Source organism: Parambassis ranga, chromosome 16, assembly GCF_900634625.1.
Source record: "Parambassis ranga chromosome 16, fParRan2.1, whole genome shotgun sequence".
NCBI lineage: Eukaryota > Metazoa > Chordata > Actinopteri > Ambassidae > Parambassis > Parambassis ranga.
Genome location: NC_041036.1, coordinates 17721089 through 17737803, shown reverse-complemented (window position 1 = coordinate 17737803; position 16715 = coordinate 17721089). Strand labels below are relative to the sequence as shown.

The 16715-nt window shown below is 43.0% G+C and overlaps 1 protein-coding gene across 2 annotated transcripts; it reads right to left on the bottom strand.

Annotated features, from left to right (window-relative positions):
* Positions 1–192: 192 nt before the first annotated feature.
* Positions 193–16376, bottom strand: ago1 (argonaute RISC component 1). Of its 2 annotated transcripts, none has more exons than XM_028425615.1 (19): positions 15908–16376; positions 12713–12899; positions 10662–10782; positions 9579–9760; positions 8295–8431; positions 7895–8044; positions 7643–7730; positions 7223–7370; positions 7011–7130; positions 6780–6902; positions 6541–6674; positions 6140–6324; positions 5897–6056; positions 5587–5677; positions 4255–4449; positions 4037–4171; positions 3849–3950; positions 3521–3720; positions 193–2918 (listed from the first exon to the last, which is right to left on the bottom strand). In XM_028425615.1, exons 1-19 carry the CDS (start codon positions 15930–15932, stop codon positions 2810–2812), a joined length of 2592 nt encoding a protein of 863 aa, XP_028281416.1. In that variant the 5' UTR covers positions 15933–16376; the 3' UTR covers positions 193–2809. The 2 variants fall into 2 exon arrangements, with proteins under 2 accessions (XP_028281416.1, XP_028281417.1); XM_028425616.1 differs by having other exon boundaries at positions 7910–8044.
* Between the last annotated feature and the right edge of the window lie 339 nt (positions 16377–16715).

The window sequence follows — 16715 nt, the reverse complement described above, 5'->3', positions numbered from 1 at the left end:
CTTCATCGAAAGGTAACATTTATGAATAAATTAATGGATTAGATATTTATTTTTAGCATACATCAAGATCTAGAGTATATTTAATAAACTAAGCTAAATTTCCTTAAAATCTTGACAAACTAAAATGAATTTCAGCTCTGATTTGAATGTCAGCTTAAAATATTTGATAAGACAAAAAAAATACAACAGCAGTAATAAAAAACAATTTTATTTTCTTTAAAAAATAACCCTCCCCAACAGAGTTCCCATACTATCACATACAGAGCCAAAATAATATGCTTCCATGTCCTTTCATTCAAATCTATTGGGAAGTGCTATGACAAGGACTGTTCTTGATCAGTGGCTTCAATATTGCTTAGTCAGACCGTGAGGCTGTGTGGAGAGGCGTGGATTCTCCAGTGTCCACATGATACATTTCCAGGGTGACTGTTATTTTGTCTCCCCCCTTTGCAAGGTGCTTTGTGGCTTCAGTGAGTGAAGAACTGCATCTGGTTTCAGTGGTGCAGGGAAATGCTCCCAGACTGATTTTTTTTTCCTCTTTAGCACAGAACAAGGGGTTTAAACACTGGCCCCGACTGTAAAAGGCCCGTCAACTGGTGAGCCAAAATACATAGCAGGTTAATATTATATATTCATATATACAAATCACCTTGGACACAATGAAGGATCAGTAAAACGGTGTACAAAGGCATTTTGATTATGCAAGTTCATAAACATGATTTAAAAACCAAACTCATCTGATCTCTTATCGTTTGATCCCTTTCGACTCAAAGGGGGCTCTGACCATCAGAGAAGATTTGAGGCGCTTAAAGAGCAACTGAGGTGGAATTTTGAGACCGTCTCCACAGTGCCCTCTTGAGGATACACTTTGACACTAGTCACAATATTCATAATAATAATGACAAAGGAAAAAAAGCAGTCTTTAACCATTACACAATCGAGGCAAAACGACTGACAGGCAGTGGTGAGCGCAGGGCTCCTACCTCTAAGAAAACCAAAGTAAGGTGGCTCAGAATATCCAGTCATAAAAATAATCACATGCATGTTTTTCATAAATCCAGAAAGTGACTAGATGTAATGGCAGGGCATATTAAGTAGTAGTAATAATAATAGCCCACCCTGTCCAATGTAGCAATCCCCTATCTGTGCTGCCCATGCACACAGAGCACCAATAGGGATTGGCTAACACAAGCTAGGGGACTGGGGCAGGGGATGCTGCTGAAAGGGAGACGAGGGTGAAGTACGAAAGGCTAATGGGTGAATAGTTTGGTTTGAAGGGAAATAACGGGACAAGTGCATTTAAACAGGTTTTCCTCTACATGCTAAAGAAAGAGGGCAGAGATGTGTGTGCTTCTGCGATTCAGGCCATGAGTTGTAAGTGCCTGCAGAGGGAAGAGCTTTGTGTAAATAAAAGGGGCAGGTGCAGGATAGGTGTGTTCAGGTACACAGAGATTTGCGTGGGTGCGATGCTGTTAAGTGCACCATGTGGCGTCATCTCTCACTGACGTTGTTGGAATGTGCAGAATGATCGGAGCAAGGTCAGGCGCTGAATGCAAGTTCAGCTTTGCAGCACTTAAGTGATCACAGACTTATTTTTATTTGCCTGTTTTCAAATCTACAGAATAGCGTTGACCTTGCCTATTGCCTTTGTTCTGAAAGCTATGCAAGTGTGGGTGTGAAAACTGCTAATAGTCTGCATCAAGCCTCGTAATAGACATGTTTGTCCATTTTGAAGTACAATAAATCAAAAAGAAAATTAACAAAAAGTGCCTCGTATTTCCTAAAAGAGCAATGTATACAGAAGTAAAAGATTATCTTCCTGTTTAAGTGCCCCTTTTTCCATTGGTTGGCATCACTTTTGGCTGGTTAATAATGCTGGTTTAGGTGCATGGGGTGCAAGTATATCTGATACACTCTATGCAAATGGTCCCTCTACTGTTATGCTAGGCTTGCCTCTATAGGTGTAATCTCTAAGGGACTGGCCAACCAGCACAGAGAGAGTGGCAAGACGTCTCTCTGTGTATCTACGATATGCTACACCTGCTCTTTCTGTCTCTGCTAAAGACCAGAGGGCTAGCCTCACATGTACTAACAAACTCTTTATTTGCAGGACTGGTGGCACCTATAAGCTAACACTAAGTGCTAATGTACCATACCTCAGACTCCTCAAGGCTGTGTAAAAAAATAACATTATTCAAAAACATTAAAAACATGAATGTAGTTCATGACAATGTAAAATGATACATGTAAGTGTGCATGCCCAGTACCACCCCTCTGGAGGATTCCCCATACTAAAGGGGCTTGGAATACTGGCATCCGGCATTCGGATGGGTAAAGAGGCAGCATCGTGGTGGCAGTTAAAAAAGATTTGTTTTTCTTTTTTTCGCCTATTTTTCCTCCCATCCATATTGCATACTTACATACATAGGAGTGTGAAGGTAGCATACAATACAATTACATAATAATACCCATGTTTTAAAAATTCAACATAAAAAGAGCAATAGTCCTGGTAAAGTAAAAACAACAAAATGACAATAATAATAATAATAATAATATTCATAACCGTTTGAGTGCATGAAGCTGTAGAGTCTGCCTGTGTTTTACAGGAGAAGGGCCTTGTGTTGCTTGGATTTAGGTGACTGGCAGGTCTGTGGTGTATGTGTAGTAGGCAGTCGTAGGGAGTAAGGGATGGGGATGAGGTGGTGGTGGTGGGCGGCTGTCAGTAGCCCACTCAGGTAGAAATGAGGTGGGAAGGAAAAATGGAGGTGGTGATGGTGGTGGTGGTGGTGGTGGTGTTTGTTGGTGGAGCTCAGGCGAAGTACATGGTCCTCAGAGTGTCGTGGTGAATCTGAACAGCTTTGGCCAGCGCCTGTGGATCCCGACCGTTACTCTGACCAGACACATGGCTGCCTTCTCCACTGCAGGAAGAGAGGACATGGAGCAAGGATCAGTTACACTGTGCTCATTAAAATACAGTTGCCAGTATTACGGTTTCTCATAGCAAACCCCTGGGGTCCTTTCATATGCAGGCTCTGTTAAAGGGACAGTAGCCTCAGAATCAGATATTCATTTTCTCCTAGGAGAGATTTAGGGCACACTCACAATACACCTAAAAAACAAAACAAAATGTTCTTTCCAGAAATCATGCCCTGGTTATTCAAGAAAATCTTGCTGTGAGCAATTTCATGTGGGAACTATTTTCTTCTGAACTACACCTGGCAACTGCACTACTGCTCAGAAGGCAGTGAGCGACACTCTATGACATGATGCACATGCAATGAAATTATAATTATATTGATTGGCAACAAAGTTATTGACTTTTGTCGACTACTCATTGCAACCCTGAAAATGTTCCACTCTACTGGAGAGAAGGTAGAAACCTCCAAAACTAGATGCAAGAAACATGACATGTGAAGTGGATGTGGGGTTACACTGCCCCTTTAAAAACAATTGTATTATAACTTCTGCACTTACTGCGGAATAGTAAAGAAAGTCTACATCGTTTAACATCCACACTAACCTGTCGTGTTCTTTGTCTACCAAATGGTAGCGGGCACGGAAGGCCACAAGACGAGCATAGTAGGCTGGCGCAGGGATGGAGACTGAGCGAGTACAACGCACATAAGTGTGGCACAACTGGTATGTTAGAATCTGCAACTCGTCAGCCGTAAAGCGATTGTCGTCCCATAAGACGTAGTAATGAGACGGTCGGCTGGTACCCTGGCAACAGAGAGGAGGCAACGAAAAATCAGATGAAAAATATATGCAAAAAGAATAGGCCATTGTCTATCCAGTATTTAAAACTGCCACACTTCACTTCCACAGAGGATAATCTCTGTTACTGATACCTGTATGCCTGCATGGCTGCACAGGTAGAAGTCAAACTCAAAGGGATGAGTGATGCTGGTGTCCACTGTAGTCCCTGCAGGAATATTCCCACTCTTCCCAATCTGTCAACAAAGAAAAAAATGTTAAAAATAAGAAAAAACAAAAATATAAAAAGGTGTGTTCAAGTGAAAAAGACAACAATACTTACTCTTTCAGACTTGTCAGCACAGAAGAGGCGTGTGTGGTGGCGTTTCTGTACCACAATGTAGGTGATTCCAGGCTGGTAGTCTTTTTCCAACTTTATGCATGCGTCTCTGATGGCCAGGAGCTCATAGTGAAGGATCTATACATAAGAGCATCATTTAATAGTACTCAACCTGAATGCATCACATCATTTTATTTGTGTATATGTATACATTTCTATACCTGCGGCAACTGCCCCTCAGGAACGCCATCTCTGTAGAAAATGATCCTGGTGGGCTTGAAGCGAGTCGACTTGTAGAACTGAATTAGCAGCTCACGCACCATGTAGGATAAGTCTTCAATGATTTCCTGCCTGGGTCTCTGGACACGCACTGTGGCACAGTATCTGCTGGGATGGGCATCCATACTGCCTACCACCTGGAAGAGGGAAGCAGGAAAGGACCAGGAGTGGAACATATTAATGCTTAATGCACAGGGAGTACACATGTAAAAAAGGCAGTTTGAATGCAATCTATCAGATATATGAGGGACACTGTTGGTGGATTTTATGTTTACTCAGTGCTACGGAATAAAAAAAATAATATGCCAGAAACAAACAAACAATATTGACACTGCTACAGTTTGATTGTTGTTTCACAGATGTGAGTCATTCTCCCAAAGTTGATACATTAGCATCGCCTAAAGGCTGCATATGGAAAGTAAGTGAGCCTCAATCTTCTCTTAAATCCTTACGCTACAAGCATTTTTCACCGGATTCTGCTCGGTGGCCGGGCCCACACTTCTCTCCTCTCTCTTTGTGACTCAAACGTTTGTCATAATTGCTAGGCAACAGCACAGCCAACCACAGCTGAGCTGAGGTCAAGGGCGGACGTGAGTTGGCGTCATTTCCTTTTTGAATGTGAGTCAGTGATGATCCACTTGTTTCCCATTTTCCCCTGAACAACTCCCTACTCTTACTACTTTAGTTTTTTTTTCCTTTTTATAAAAATGTCAGCTCATAAAAGGTGTTTCAGTTCTTCTGCCTCAAACATGCTAATTACAGCTATGTCAGGTCTCTCCAGCTCTATTGTGTGCCACGGTCACCGAGCACCATTGTCACTAAGCAACAACCATGTGCGTTTATTTTTTCTCTAACATCTTGAGGCCATTTGCATTATTTACATGCCCTTGCTATTTTTTCATTTGCCTATAAAAGGAGTGCCAGGCAACTGGCAACTCGATCGCCGTGAGAGAACAAAGGAGGAACATACTTTAACTTACCAGAGTCGATATTAATGTCATATCCTTGTGCTAAAATTCATTATCTTGGAAGGCAACTATTTACCAGGTATATGTCTGATCCTTAAGCTGTTTCTTTATAGAACAAGAAAGTCAGTATTTTTGTTTTCTATGGCACTTATTTCCAATTCAAATAACCAGGAAGTAATCATGGGTTTAACCTGCACACCCAGATTTGACAAGTGTCCTGGCTTTGCGGGACACACCATAGTTCCCTCCCTTTTCCTGGGATTGTGTTCAAGGTCAACTAATAAAGGAATTATTTCAGACACTCACAGCAGTAATAGAGGGCTTCTTGCCATCTCCAGCAGGAGGGTGTGTGACATCTGCTCCCAGGAAGATAACCGGCTGCTGAAACACTGCTGATCTGAGAGAGCAAGAAGAGGAGAAGATGGAAATTACAGCTGCTCATCGTGGCGTGGAGTTCAAAAGTTACAATATGTCACCAAGCCTTTAACTATTTATTTAGGTGTAAAAACTGTAAAAGAAAGTGCTTATTATAGAGACTTCTCATTGTTATCTTTCCATATAAACAACCAAATGTAGATCTTCTTCCACAATACTAATGTGAAATGAATCTTCTCACCGTTGATGAGGCACCAAGATGTTGTTGATGCCTCCCAGCTTCACATTGATCTTGAGGCAGAGGTTGGACAGAGTCTGAGGTGATGTCTTCACCACATTCTTAACCTGAACACATTGAGTCGCCATGCCCAAGAGGGTGTCTCCCACACGCTTCACCTCCGCTGAGAAGGAAAGTTTGAAAATTAGAAAATGATTTTTTTGGATAATCTGACTGTATATTAAAGGAAAGCAAACATGTTTTCACCATAGACTGGAGTCTTTCCAGGCAGGATGACGATGATGAGCTGAAGTCCAGAGTAGGTGTTCTTCAGGTGTCTGAACATGGGCTCCACGCTGTCTGCTCCCTGGGCGTATTTACAGAAGCAAGGCTGGCCCTGAATTGGCATCCCAGCATCCTTAGAGATTTTACGCAGCTGGTCTGTGAAGTTCCTAGGAAGAGACCAGATTACAGATGAGACAAATTGCAGCACAAAACACCAAGGCAAGCTAAGGGTTATACTTAATTAGTGTTCTTTTGCATTTGTGTCTCTGCTCTAAATGCAGTAGATCTAAAGCAAGAACACAGACAAAGAATTCCATGAGTAGAGTTTATGTATCACCACCAGTAAAAATCTATTCCCACTACTTCTCCTCATTAGTACGTACTTGAGCACCTCTTCTCTGCACTGTTTCTGAGGAGCAAAGCAGGCGATGGCCCACACTTTGATCTCGATGCCATTATAAAACTGTTTGCCCCTCATGTCCCACACTCCTTGGTTGGGGGTAGCGATGGCACGGTTCTGTGGAGCAGAGGAGAGAGTGTTTAAATCAGGTCAGATCTACAGCAAAACTATATATATATGGCTTTAAAATGTTTATATATTAAAAACATAGTTGTGTTTTACCCGTCCTCCATACTGTAGAATAGGAGCAGGCAGCACTCTGCCTGTCACCTCAGCCATGTCATCTTTCACCTTGATCCCAAACTCCTGGATGTACGGGTCCAGGTTGAAGTTCGCATTCTTCATCTGTGGAGAGTAAAGGACACATATACCTCTGTACTTACACAAGAAATGATACACTTCATTGTGTTTTATTTGTAAGGACTCTATCCACCGGGTCTCTGCGTGACTCACCAGCCTGCTGATCTCCTCTTGTCTGTCAGGAGCAGAGCGAGCTGTGGCTTTGATCATCGTGGAGGTCTGATTATCTGTCAGCTTTTTAATGCATCGTTGACCTGCTACAATGTTACACACCTGGAAAGGAAACGTTTAAAGACAAATTACATTAACATGTAAACATATTATTTTAGTTAAGTTTCAGACAATTTTTCAAACAATTTTCTCACCTCCAGCGGCAGATAGGTGTGCTTCTGTTCCTGCCCCACCTGTAGACAGGGTAGGTGGGGGTATTTTAGCTGCAAGTTGTACTTCTGCTTGAAGTACTGGGCCACTGTACATTCTACTGTCTGCCCACTTTCAAGCTGGAGGGGAAACCTGGAAGTAAAAAGACCAGAATCGTGAGGGTCACTTACCTGCACCACTGCATTCTGTAGCTTCTGATTTGTAGGTTCTGCCAGGTTATAATGACACTAATGTAAAAAACTGTTGCTTGAAAATATGGTATTCTTACTATTCCTTATTTTTACAGGTGACCTATTACCCTAATCAGGAACTTAGGAAGTTTATCTACATAACTTTAACATGCAAAATAGGAATTGACAAAAGCAATAAATGCATTGTTGTTTGTTGTCCAGAGTTGTGCTTACGTTTGGTGGCTGGCAGGGCGTCTGGTGACATTGCATACACGATACTTCCTCTTCATTTGGCCACAGTGGGTCACCTCCACCTTCAGGCCTGCCAACAAATAAGTGGGGTACATTTAGCAAAGTAATAAAAGGAGCTTTGTGTAAAAAGCAGTGCAAAGAACAGCTGACAGCAAGTACATGTAACAAAGTGTGAAAAGAGTTCTAGACTGAATTTCCAAGGTGTAAAGTGTTGACAGTAGGATCAGAACTCACCCACAAAGGACCCACCTTTAATTTCCTTGGTGAAGCGAACCCTCTGTGAGTCAGTGAGAGTCTTGGGTTGCTCATCTATGTTGCGAATATCCAAAACTTCACACATGAACTCAATTACAGGCTGGGCTTTGTAGAAGGCCGTGGCAGACACTAGAGGGAGACAGAGAGCAACAATAGGTGTACAACTGTCTACATCTTTTCAGAGCTTTCATCACTGACATTTATTTGTGTGAAGCCACATTAGTGTTAAGTCTATCTATTTTGTAGATTGCATTTTTCTAATATTTACTGCCACTGTTTCAGATTTTAACATGTTCTGTTTAGTCATGTAATGTCAGTAAAACCTGCTGAGATCACTAAATGACTGTACACACTGGTGATCTAGGCGTCAGTGACTCACCATCGATGTTCAACATCATCTTCCACATAGCGGGACGCACAGATTGGTGGAAGCCGAACCACACTTCCCTTCCCCCGCCCAGTGGGTGGTAGTATCCTTCAGGTGGGGAGAAAAAAGACCGGCCCACTGGAGTGTACCTAAATGGAGCGGTGGAGAGGTGGAAATGATGAATGTGCAAAATTCAGGGAATGACCTCAGCATGAGTGCACATCCAGTAAAACTGTTGTTTCAAAATAAATCAACCCTAACCAAAAATATCTGCACTGACGGTTAACATGCCTTTTCTGTCACAGAGAGAACAAGACACATTACTTCTGAACTAACATCTGCACCTTGGAGACATCTTTTTTAAAAAACCACTTTCAGGTCAGGCCCTAAAGCCAATTGTCAGTGTTTTATTGCTATGCATTGTTCAGTGGACACTTTCACACAGGTGTCCGCTGACAAGCAACTTTTGTTCAGTGCCTGACACCTGGAGCTATGATGGTTCAGTGGAAGATAATGGAACAACTTAGTTGTTCAGCTGCAAGGTCAGACAGTTGATAATCTAAGTGAACAAACAATCTGACAAGATCAAGAAAGAGGTATACTGTGGTAACAGTAGTGCTGAAATGTTTGTGAACCACTTTTCAATTTTTGTATTTCTAAGAAAACTAAGAAAACACAGATAAATGTGTCAAAAGTGTATGAACCTTTTTTCCAGTATCTGGTATGACCTCCAGCAGTAATAACTTTAGTTACTGGATAGTCATCAGTTTGCAATAACTGTAGTCTCTTGTATAGAACAGCTTTATTTCAGAGACATTAGTGGGTTTCCTCACATGAACCACTTGCTTCAGGTCCTTCTACAACATTGCAATGGGAACAAGGTCAGGACTTTTACTTGGCCCTTCCAAATCATCAACTTTGTTCTACTTGTAACTTTTCTTTTGCGACTTGACTCACTTTCTCTACACATTGAGCTCACAAACAGATGTCCAGATGTCAATTTCCCTTTAGAATTAACAGGTGTAATTCAGAATTCATTGTTTCAAAGATAGCAAGACATCCTGGTTCAGATGCATCAAAACGGGCCCAAACCATGATCCTACCCACCATGTTTCACAGATGGGACAGAGATCTTACGCTGGTACACAGTGCTCATTTGTCTGAATGAATATTTATATTATAATATTTCCATTAAATGTGTTTAATTGCCTACTTATGTAAGAAGCACCACTGTAAGTAAGTACATCTGCGTATTTGCATCTATGCTAGTGTAACAGGATGTGTTACTAAGCGTACCTCATAGAGGCTAAGTGGCGCATGGCCACATCCAGGGCTTGAACTGAGTCGAGGGGGACCTGTAGTCGGCCGCTGACTAGAGTCTCCTGCAGCAGGCGCCATGACACCTTGGCCAGCCAACGGATGGACACCTTGAAGATTCGATCCTTACCCTCACCAGGGATAGTTACCTCAAAATCCACCTGGAGTGACAGAAAGAGTATCATGGTTACACGGTGCTGCTATCCTACAGTTTTAGAAGCATGACTGTATGTCAAGGTACACCTGAAATAATAATTTCAGTGAAGGACAAGAACAGTTAAAACCACCCTAAACTCTAGTTAGTTAAACAGAAATAAACAACTGCCCTGTGTGTAGGATTTAGTGGCCTTTTGTAGTGAAGCTGCTGATTACAACCAACCCGATTCCAATTCCTTGTACCTCTGTTTCAAAGTATGGCTTTTACTTGAACATAAAAAAGTATAAGGCACACTCTACAGCCAGTGCTTGATCTGTCCACTACTGCAGAAACATAGCTGCACATGGAAGAGTACCTGCTCTCTACTTCGGAAGAAAGAGCCCATTCTAAGCCAACAAAAACACAACAGTTTGCAGTTGTCGCTTTATCACATTATATATATATATCTTTCTTTACTCTATATAAAAACACTGTCTAAATATGTGTGCTGGACTATCTGCCATCTTGATGCCAGACAACCAGCAGGGCAGACCTCAAATATTTATGATTAGCCAGGTTGTCTGGCCTTGTTATTCATAGGGTAGATGAAAAAATGTTATTGATCTTCTTCTAACACACCTCAACAAAGTAAACAAACAAACTGTTCTTTTTAGATTAGAGAAAGCAGGAAGCACACACTCTTTATCCCCCAGTCAGTAGCAGCAGGGGTTTATTATTATTTTTATTACAGGATGAAGACATATGTGCTTAGCAGCAAATTCAAAACAGTACCATTTTCCAGCAAGACTCAAACAAACCTTCTACCCTAGAGAAATCCTGTAACTTGTATCTAAACAAGGCCTGAAGGTATATTGACCTTTTAGGAAGACGTAGCTGGTGATTGTGGCACAGTGTAGCAGCCTTACCTTCTCACTCCCTATAGGGAGTGCTAGCACCGTATAGATGTTCTTCTTGCCGTCATACACCGGCTTCCTGTCGCCAAAGAGCTGGGGCTTGAAGTGTTGCACCATGTATTCCACTACCTCTCTGTAAGAAGCAACACAACATGGGATTAATACGCAACAGAGACAGAAAGAAATCCACTCTTTGCATCATAGAGATGCTCTATTGTGATTTGGAGGGTCAGTTCTTATGATGATAGAATATCGATCGACCAGGATACAGCTGGTGGGTGCAATATATCGTAGTCATGGGGGGAGAGGCAAGGACAAAAAGAATGAGGCTGCAGGTGGTGGTTATGGGAGGGGGGGGCGTCACTTTTCAATGCATGGTGACTTGGCCTTCATTTAAGTGTGGGGGGATGAAGAGTTGTTCTGAAAAGAAAAGGTCAAAGGGTTCGACCTTTGCATGCCTTCTCCGAACCTTTGTCTCAAACGTCAAAACCAAAAGCGACTTAAGACCCTCTCTAAAATGTCAGAGTAGATAGTACTAGCACAGGCAATGTTCATGGATCCTTCTTAAAGTTTTAAGCTTTCCAAGGCCTGTAATTGTTTAATCACAAGACTTCACTCAGACTTCAACAGACTTCTTGATTTCATATCCTGGATAATAACACAGACAACAAAGTTCAACTAACTGTTCTTTAACATCAGAATTAAATACACTAGTACTGAGTTAGGCTAGTTATCGTAGTTATTATATGATTAATGATCATTGTGGGTTTTTCTAAAACCTCTTTTGGGTGCCAAAAATTCCACTGTGAAAACCTTGAGGTTTTTTTAGATGAGAAATTTCTCTTGATCAAATCTGACCTGTCTACATAAAACTGTCAATAGCATGTGGCTTCAGACACAAATGGTTGTGTGCGATTATCAAATGAAAAGAGCTCATGGACAGTGTTAGCGTCACATAACTAACAACATACAAAATTAGCCTATAGGTTGGATTCCTGCTTCTAAATATTGCACATGACTTCACACAACTGTGGGATGTAACAGCCCATTGTATCTTGTCAACAACCAAAAATTTGAGAAAGTGGCAAATGAAAGAGAGAATTCTCCTGGATCAAACATAATGAAACATTCATACTGCGCGACTTGCTGCCAAATATGTTCAAAAGCAGACAAGACAGTCATCTTTTAAGGAAGCAGCTCTCTAGGGAGTCATGACAAAACTGTTCTCAAATCAGTGATGACATTCAGCCTCCTAACTCTTTCACTTTCTTCAAGTGTACTCCACAGCATAAACACCAACCAAGGTGAAAGGGTCAGTAAAGTTAAATCCACAGTTGGACTCCACCATCTGTCCAATCTGGTCACTTGGGCCCAGATACAGCATGGAGGGAGAGAACTTTACCTACTGTTTCTCTATTAAACATGCAGAGGTGATGCTAAATTTCTGCTTGTGTTTGCACAGATGCATGCACTTTTCACCCATTGCTTTTGGCTCTTTGGAGCTTGAACTAAAGCCTTGTATGCAGCATAACTTTCCATATAAAGCAGTGCATGTAATATAATATTAAACCTGTAAGATATGTGCTGTTGGCAATAAATGCAAGGCCAAAAGTTATTTGATTTGTGCAATTTATCACTTATCTACTCACACTGCACCACAACCTAATATTTCTTATTGTGCATTGAGGTATGCTTGATGTATTTTTATTTTTTTTTTTTTAAATCATCTCATCCCACACACATAAGACAGTGATCAACCTGTAGAAATAAATAAATAAATAAGCCTAGAATGACACTTTTCAGGCTGAAAGCAGCTCCTATCACTGCCTCCTGAAAAGCCTGACAACACTGTGATTACTGGTGGCTGCTGGGCTTTCATTATCCAATTTCAAACTGTACCACACAGCAGACATTTCAGCTGCTTGTTGAATTCTTCAAAACACATGCCCCACCGCTTGCATAACTTAATTACCGCTTATGACACATGACATGCACAGATGTTTCAAAACATTGCTGGACATCACAGAAAACAAATGCACGACAGCGAGCACGGTCTGCGTTACCTGTTGACTCGTCGTGGGCACTTGTCAGGCTTGATGTCCACCTCGTAGTGATAGACGTCCATCTTTGGGATCTCCACCTCAAAGTAATTGGCCAGCAGCTTGATGGGCTTGCCCACGGTGCCCATGCCTGGCCGGCGGGGGGCATGGAACACCTGCTGCAGGGGTGGGGGGAAGACCCCCATGGGCACTGCATAGACAAGGGATAGGAAGCCATCGACAAAGACAGGTAAAAACAAGGAGGGGGAGGAGGGTTGGAATGAAGAAAGAGAGTGCACCGCGAGGGCAGAAAAAAGACCAAGCAAAAGGAAGGGCAGAGGCAAAGCAGGCACATGGGAGATAAAGAATAATTAAGTGTGGTGGCAAAGGAAGTGGTTGCGAAGAGCGGAGGACAGGACAACAAGGCCGAGAAATGTGGGCATCGGCCAGGAAGGAAGCGTAGGCAGGGGCAGAGAGGACATGATAAGTGGCCACAGGAGTCAGCCACAGGGGCAGGAAGGCGGGGAGGGGAAAGATAGGAAACAAATGACAGAAAGGAAAAAGTAAGGCAGAAGATTGTGCAGTTTGGGGCCAGGGAAAGACGGAGGGAATACGATGAAGAGTGATGGAGGGGAGGATATTGACAAGGCGGGCATATAGAACAGGAGGGGCAACCAGATTAGGTTGAATTAGGATGGACAAGGGAGAGAGGGGGAGGAGAGAAAAAGACAATTGGAGGGAAAAGAAAAGGAATAAATTAGCAAGAGCTTCCTTTAAGTGAGTCACATGAACTTCACTTTTATGCATCATCTGTTATGCTGGTCCTAGTTTTTTTCCATTTTCCATGGCAAAACCTCGGTAATAATGCCAAATATTTTCTGTTTCCAGCTTTTTTTGTCCCTTTGTCACATATGTAATATTAAACTGACTAATCTTAATAACATGGTTACTACACTTTAAAAACTTCATTTCTGTGTGTAGCAGACATATTACAATTTAAATCCCATGGCTTATAGTTACCATCATCCCATGCTAGTTACACATCTTAAAAGTTAAAGTCTGAGCCAGTCAGGAGGTCTGATACAGAAGGGGTCCTAGGGATGGGTGCTTGAAGTGAGGCTAGCTGTGACTCCTGCCTGAGAGGGGCCCACTGCCTTAACCTCTGGGTCCCCAGAGAACAGCCCTCCTCCACCACAACAAAGACCCCAGCTGCCCTGCTCCTCCATCTCACACACAAATACATGGGTGTACGACAGAGGGAGCGCCCTTGCAACGGTGAACACACACTCACACACACAAACACAGGGGGGGCCCCTTCTACATTCCCAGTCTCACCATGGAGACACCACGGCAACACAGCATTGTCATGGATATCAGGGGACCGGTGTGTGCGAGTGTGTGTGTGTAGGGCTGTTGGAGGAGGCAGGGTGTTTTTGTGGTCATGCTGAAGAGACCTTGGCCTTTTTGGTGCAACACAGAGCATGTTCCCCACATCGGGCCTGTGTGAAAGCCCTGCTTTAAATAGCTACTGTGGAAATCCTTGGGATAGACATATCACTCGGTCATACACTAAACATAACTTCAAAAAAAAAAAAGTCAAACTGACAGGAAGACAAGAGCCAAAACACATAGAAAGATGCTTGGCTGTGTAAAAATCGCACATTTGGCAAACGCCATAAACACAGACACTTAGCCATGTGGTGACCACGCATACTCTATGTGTAAGAAAGCATGTATGTGTGAGCGTTTTGTGATTGTTGAACATTCACACACAATGACAACACACGCACACACACTTTGCCCTGGTGCCAGTGAAGGCAGATGGTGAGAAGCAGAGCCAGCGCTCTCACATATCCCAACACAATAGCAGTCCTCTCCAGGGCGGCAAGCTTCAACGCTGCATCATAACACTAAGACACTTACTGTCTTTACAATGACGTAACAACAACAGCAATAAGACCAAGTCACAGGGGAATTATTTGAAATCTAGGATGACAAATTTGCTCATTTCACAATCAAATCCTTGGGTCTGCTTTGTGTTACAGGACAATTTCAGCAACAAATATCAAAGCAGCTCCCATTTATTTATTTTCTGAGGTCAATTATGACCTAATTATTAATAGTTTAATAACAGACACCAGTGCAGCTCTTCAAACTCTCGAAACACATGCTAGGAGACCCCATTACTTGTCACAGCAAGCTAAGTGCATGAATGAGATGCAAGACCCAATTATGTATCAATTGTTTTGGCCAGATTAGTTGTGTCTCTGGCTATTTGGCTGTTGACCATGAGCTAAATATGGCAATCAGATCAATCTAGGAAAATAGCACACTGAATTATCACACTTCAAAAACAAAAGCAGACCATGAAATGAGGGCCCCCCCCCAAATAAAAATAAAAACAAGTCTACAAGTGGACTTCAGACCTGGGCATGAAGATAAACACTAGCTGATTTGTGTTTTAATTGCTTGTCTCCACACCTCAGTGTCAACTGCCAAATAAAGATCATCTCTGGCACCCATAAGCTCTGGCTGTAAATCTGAAAGAGAAGCATGCAGAGCAAAACCACACAAACAAATGCAGTGTACTGCACATGCCTGCTTCGGTCCAAGTCTAAAAACAGACTCGGTCAACTCCAGCAGCAAATGTGCAGATATCACAATTGAGGATTATTTTTGGGTTTCACATAAATGAATAATTCATCCGTCACTGCAGATGGTAGGCCTGGGGTTGTCTTGCACTTGTGCATGTAAGGTAATGGTGTTAAACGCTCTCAACAGTATGAGCAACCAGAACCTGTCAGGGGAAAGGGAGGCTGGTCTGCTGTGGTGTGCTGCCAGCTGCTGCTGCTGCTGCTGCTGCTTGAAGGCGGGCTTCACCTCGTCCCTCCTCACGAGATTCCCACGACCTCCCTGCCCCCGCGCATGGCTGAGGATATTGTCAGCGCCCCCAAAGCCTTCACTATAGCTATAAATCTGGATGAATAATACCGTTTTCTACAAAGTGTTTGTCCGTGCAAGACTGCAGGAGAACCCTCTCCATCTCCCACTCTCTGAAACGTTGCGATGCAACAGAGAGGGCTGACACCAAGCCTCCCCGTCTACATCCCCCATGACGCTAAGGCCAGGCGACGGTGCCCCCTGTTTTTAAACTGCAGTCTCTATCTGCGGACTCTGGTTATCGCATTATGAACCATCAAAGTAAAAAAATAAACCTACCAGCGCTAGACGGTCCCGGCTCCATCCCATTCACTTAGCTGCGCGGGTACAAGCTAGCTAGTCCAGGGTGCTGTGGCCAAACCGCCGGCCCCTTCAGGGTGGAAGCGTCTCAGACTTCCAGCCCCCTCCTCTCGGCGTGTAGTCTTCTCCCTTCTCGGTGTACCCCCGCCCCCTGCCCCTAACAGAACCCCCCAGACCCGCAGAGGAGTGGAGGCTAACGGCGATAGCTGCCAGTTGCTTGTCTGCCCGTTGACCCTGCAGCTGGTAACAGCGGAGCTGGAGGGCGATACCGTCTGATTTCGAACCACTGTTCCCCCGCGGCGCGGCGTGATTCCTCCCGGAGCTGTGATTCCGCCGATTGTCCGCGGCGCGGTGGTTTCTGCTCGGTCTGTTGTGCTCCTGCTCACCGTTCAAGCAGGATTCTCCAGCGGAACAAAAAAGGCCAGCCCCTCACCCCCCAAAATCTGAAACTTCTTCTTTACCAAAAAAAGTGTGAAGGAACTGTTGATAAAGTTGGTGTCGCACCCCAGAGGTGGAAGGCGGAACTACACTGCAGATATGAAAATATGGGTGTATGGGTCTGTGTCGATTTGATGGTTTTAAATATGAAATTAAAAATTACACAAATTACTTAAACCTACCTAAATATAAAAACATGAATTTTTCAAATTAATCTGTACAGTTTAAATTGTGTTACGTCACTTTGGTTAGTAGAACTATTTATTTCCACAACAGCACGTCAGTAAAATGATGTGTCTTTAAATGAAGGCTTATATAATGAACACAATAGTGTGTATTTTAAACATGG

What these genes read in the sequence shown, in the direction of transcription:
- ago1 (XM_028425615.1), bottom strand. Translation starts at nt 15,932, where the DNA reads ATGGAGCCGGGACCGTCTAGCGCTG. An exon ending in AAGAGGAGATCAGCAGGCTG is followed by an intron (nt 6,903 to 7,010) that starts GTGAGTCACGCA and finishes TACTCTCCACAG; the next exon opens with ATGAAGAATGCGAACTTCAA. An exon ending in GTGCTGACAAGTCTGAAAGA is followed by an intron (nt 3,951 to 4,036) that starts GTAAGTATTGTT and finishes CTTTGTTGACAG; the next exon opens with ATTGGGAAGAGTGGGAATAT.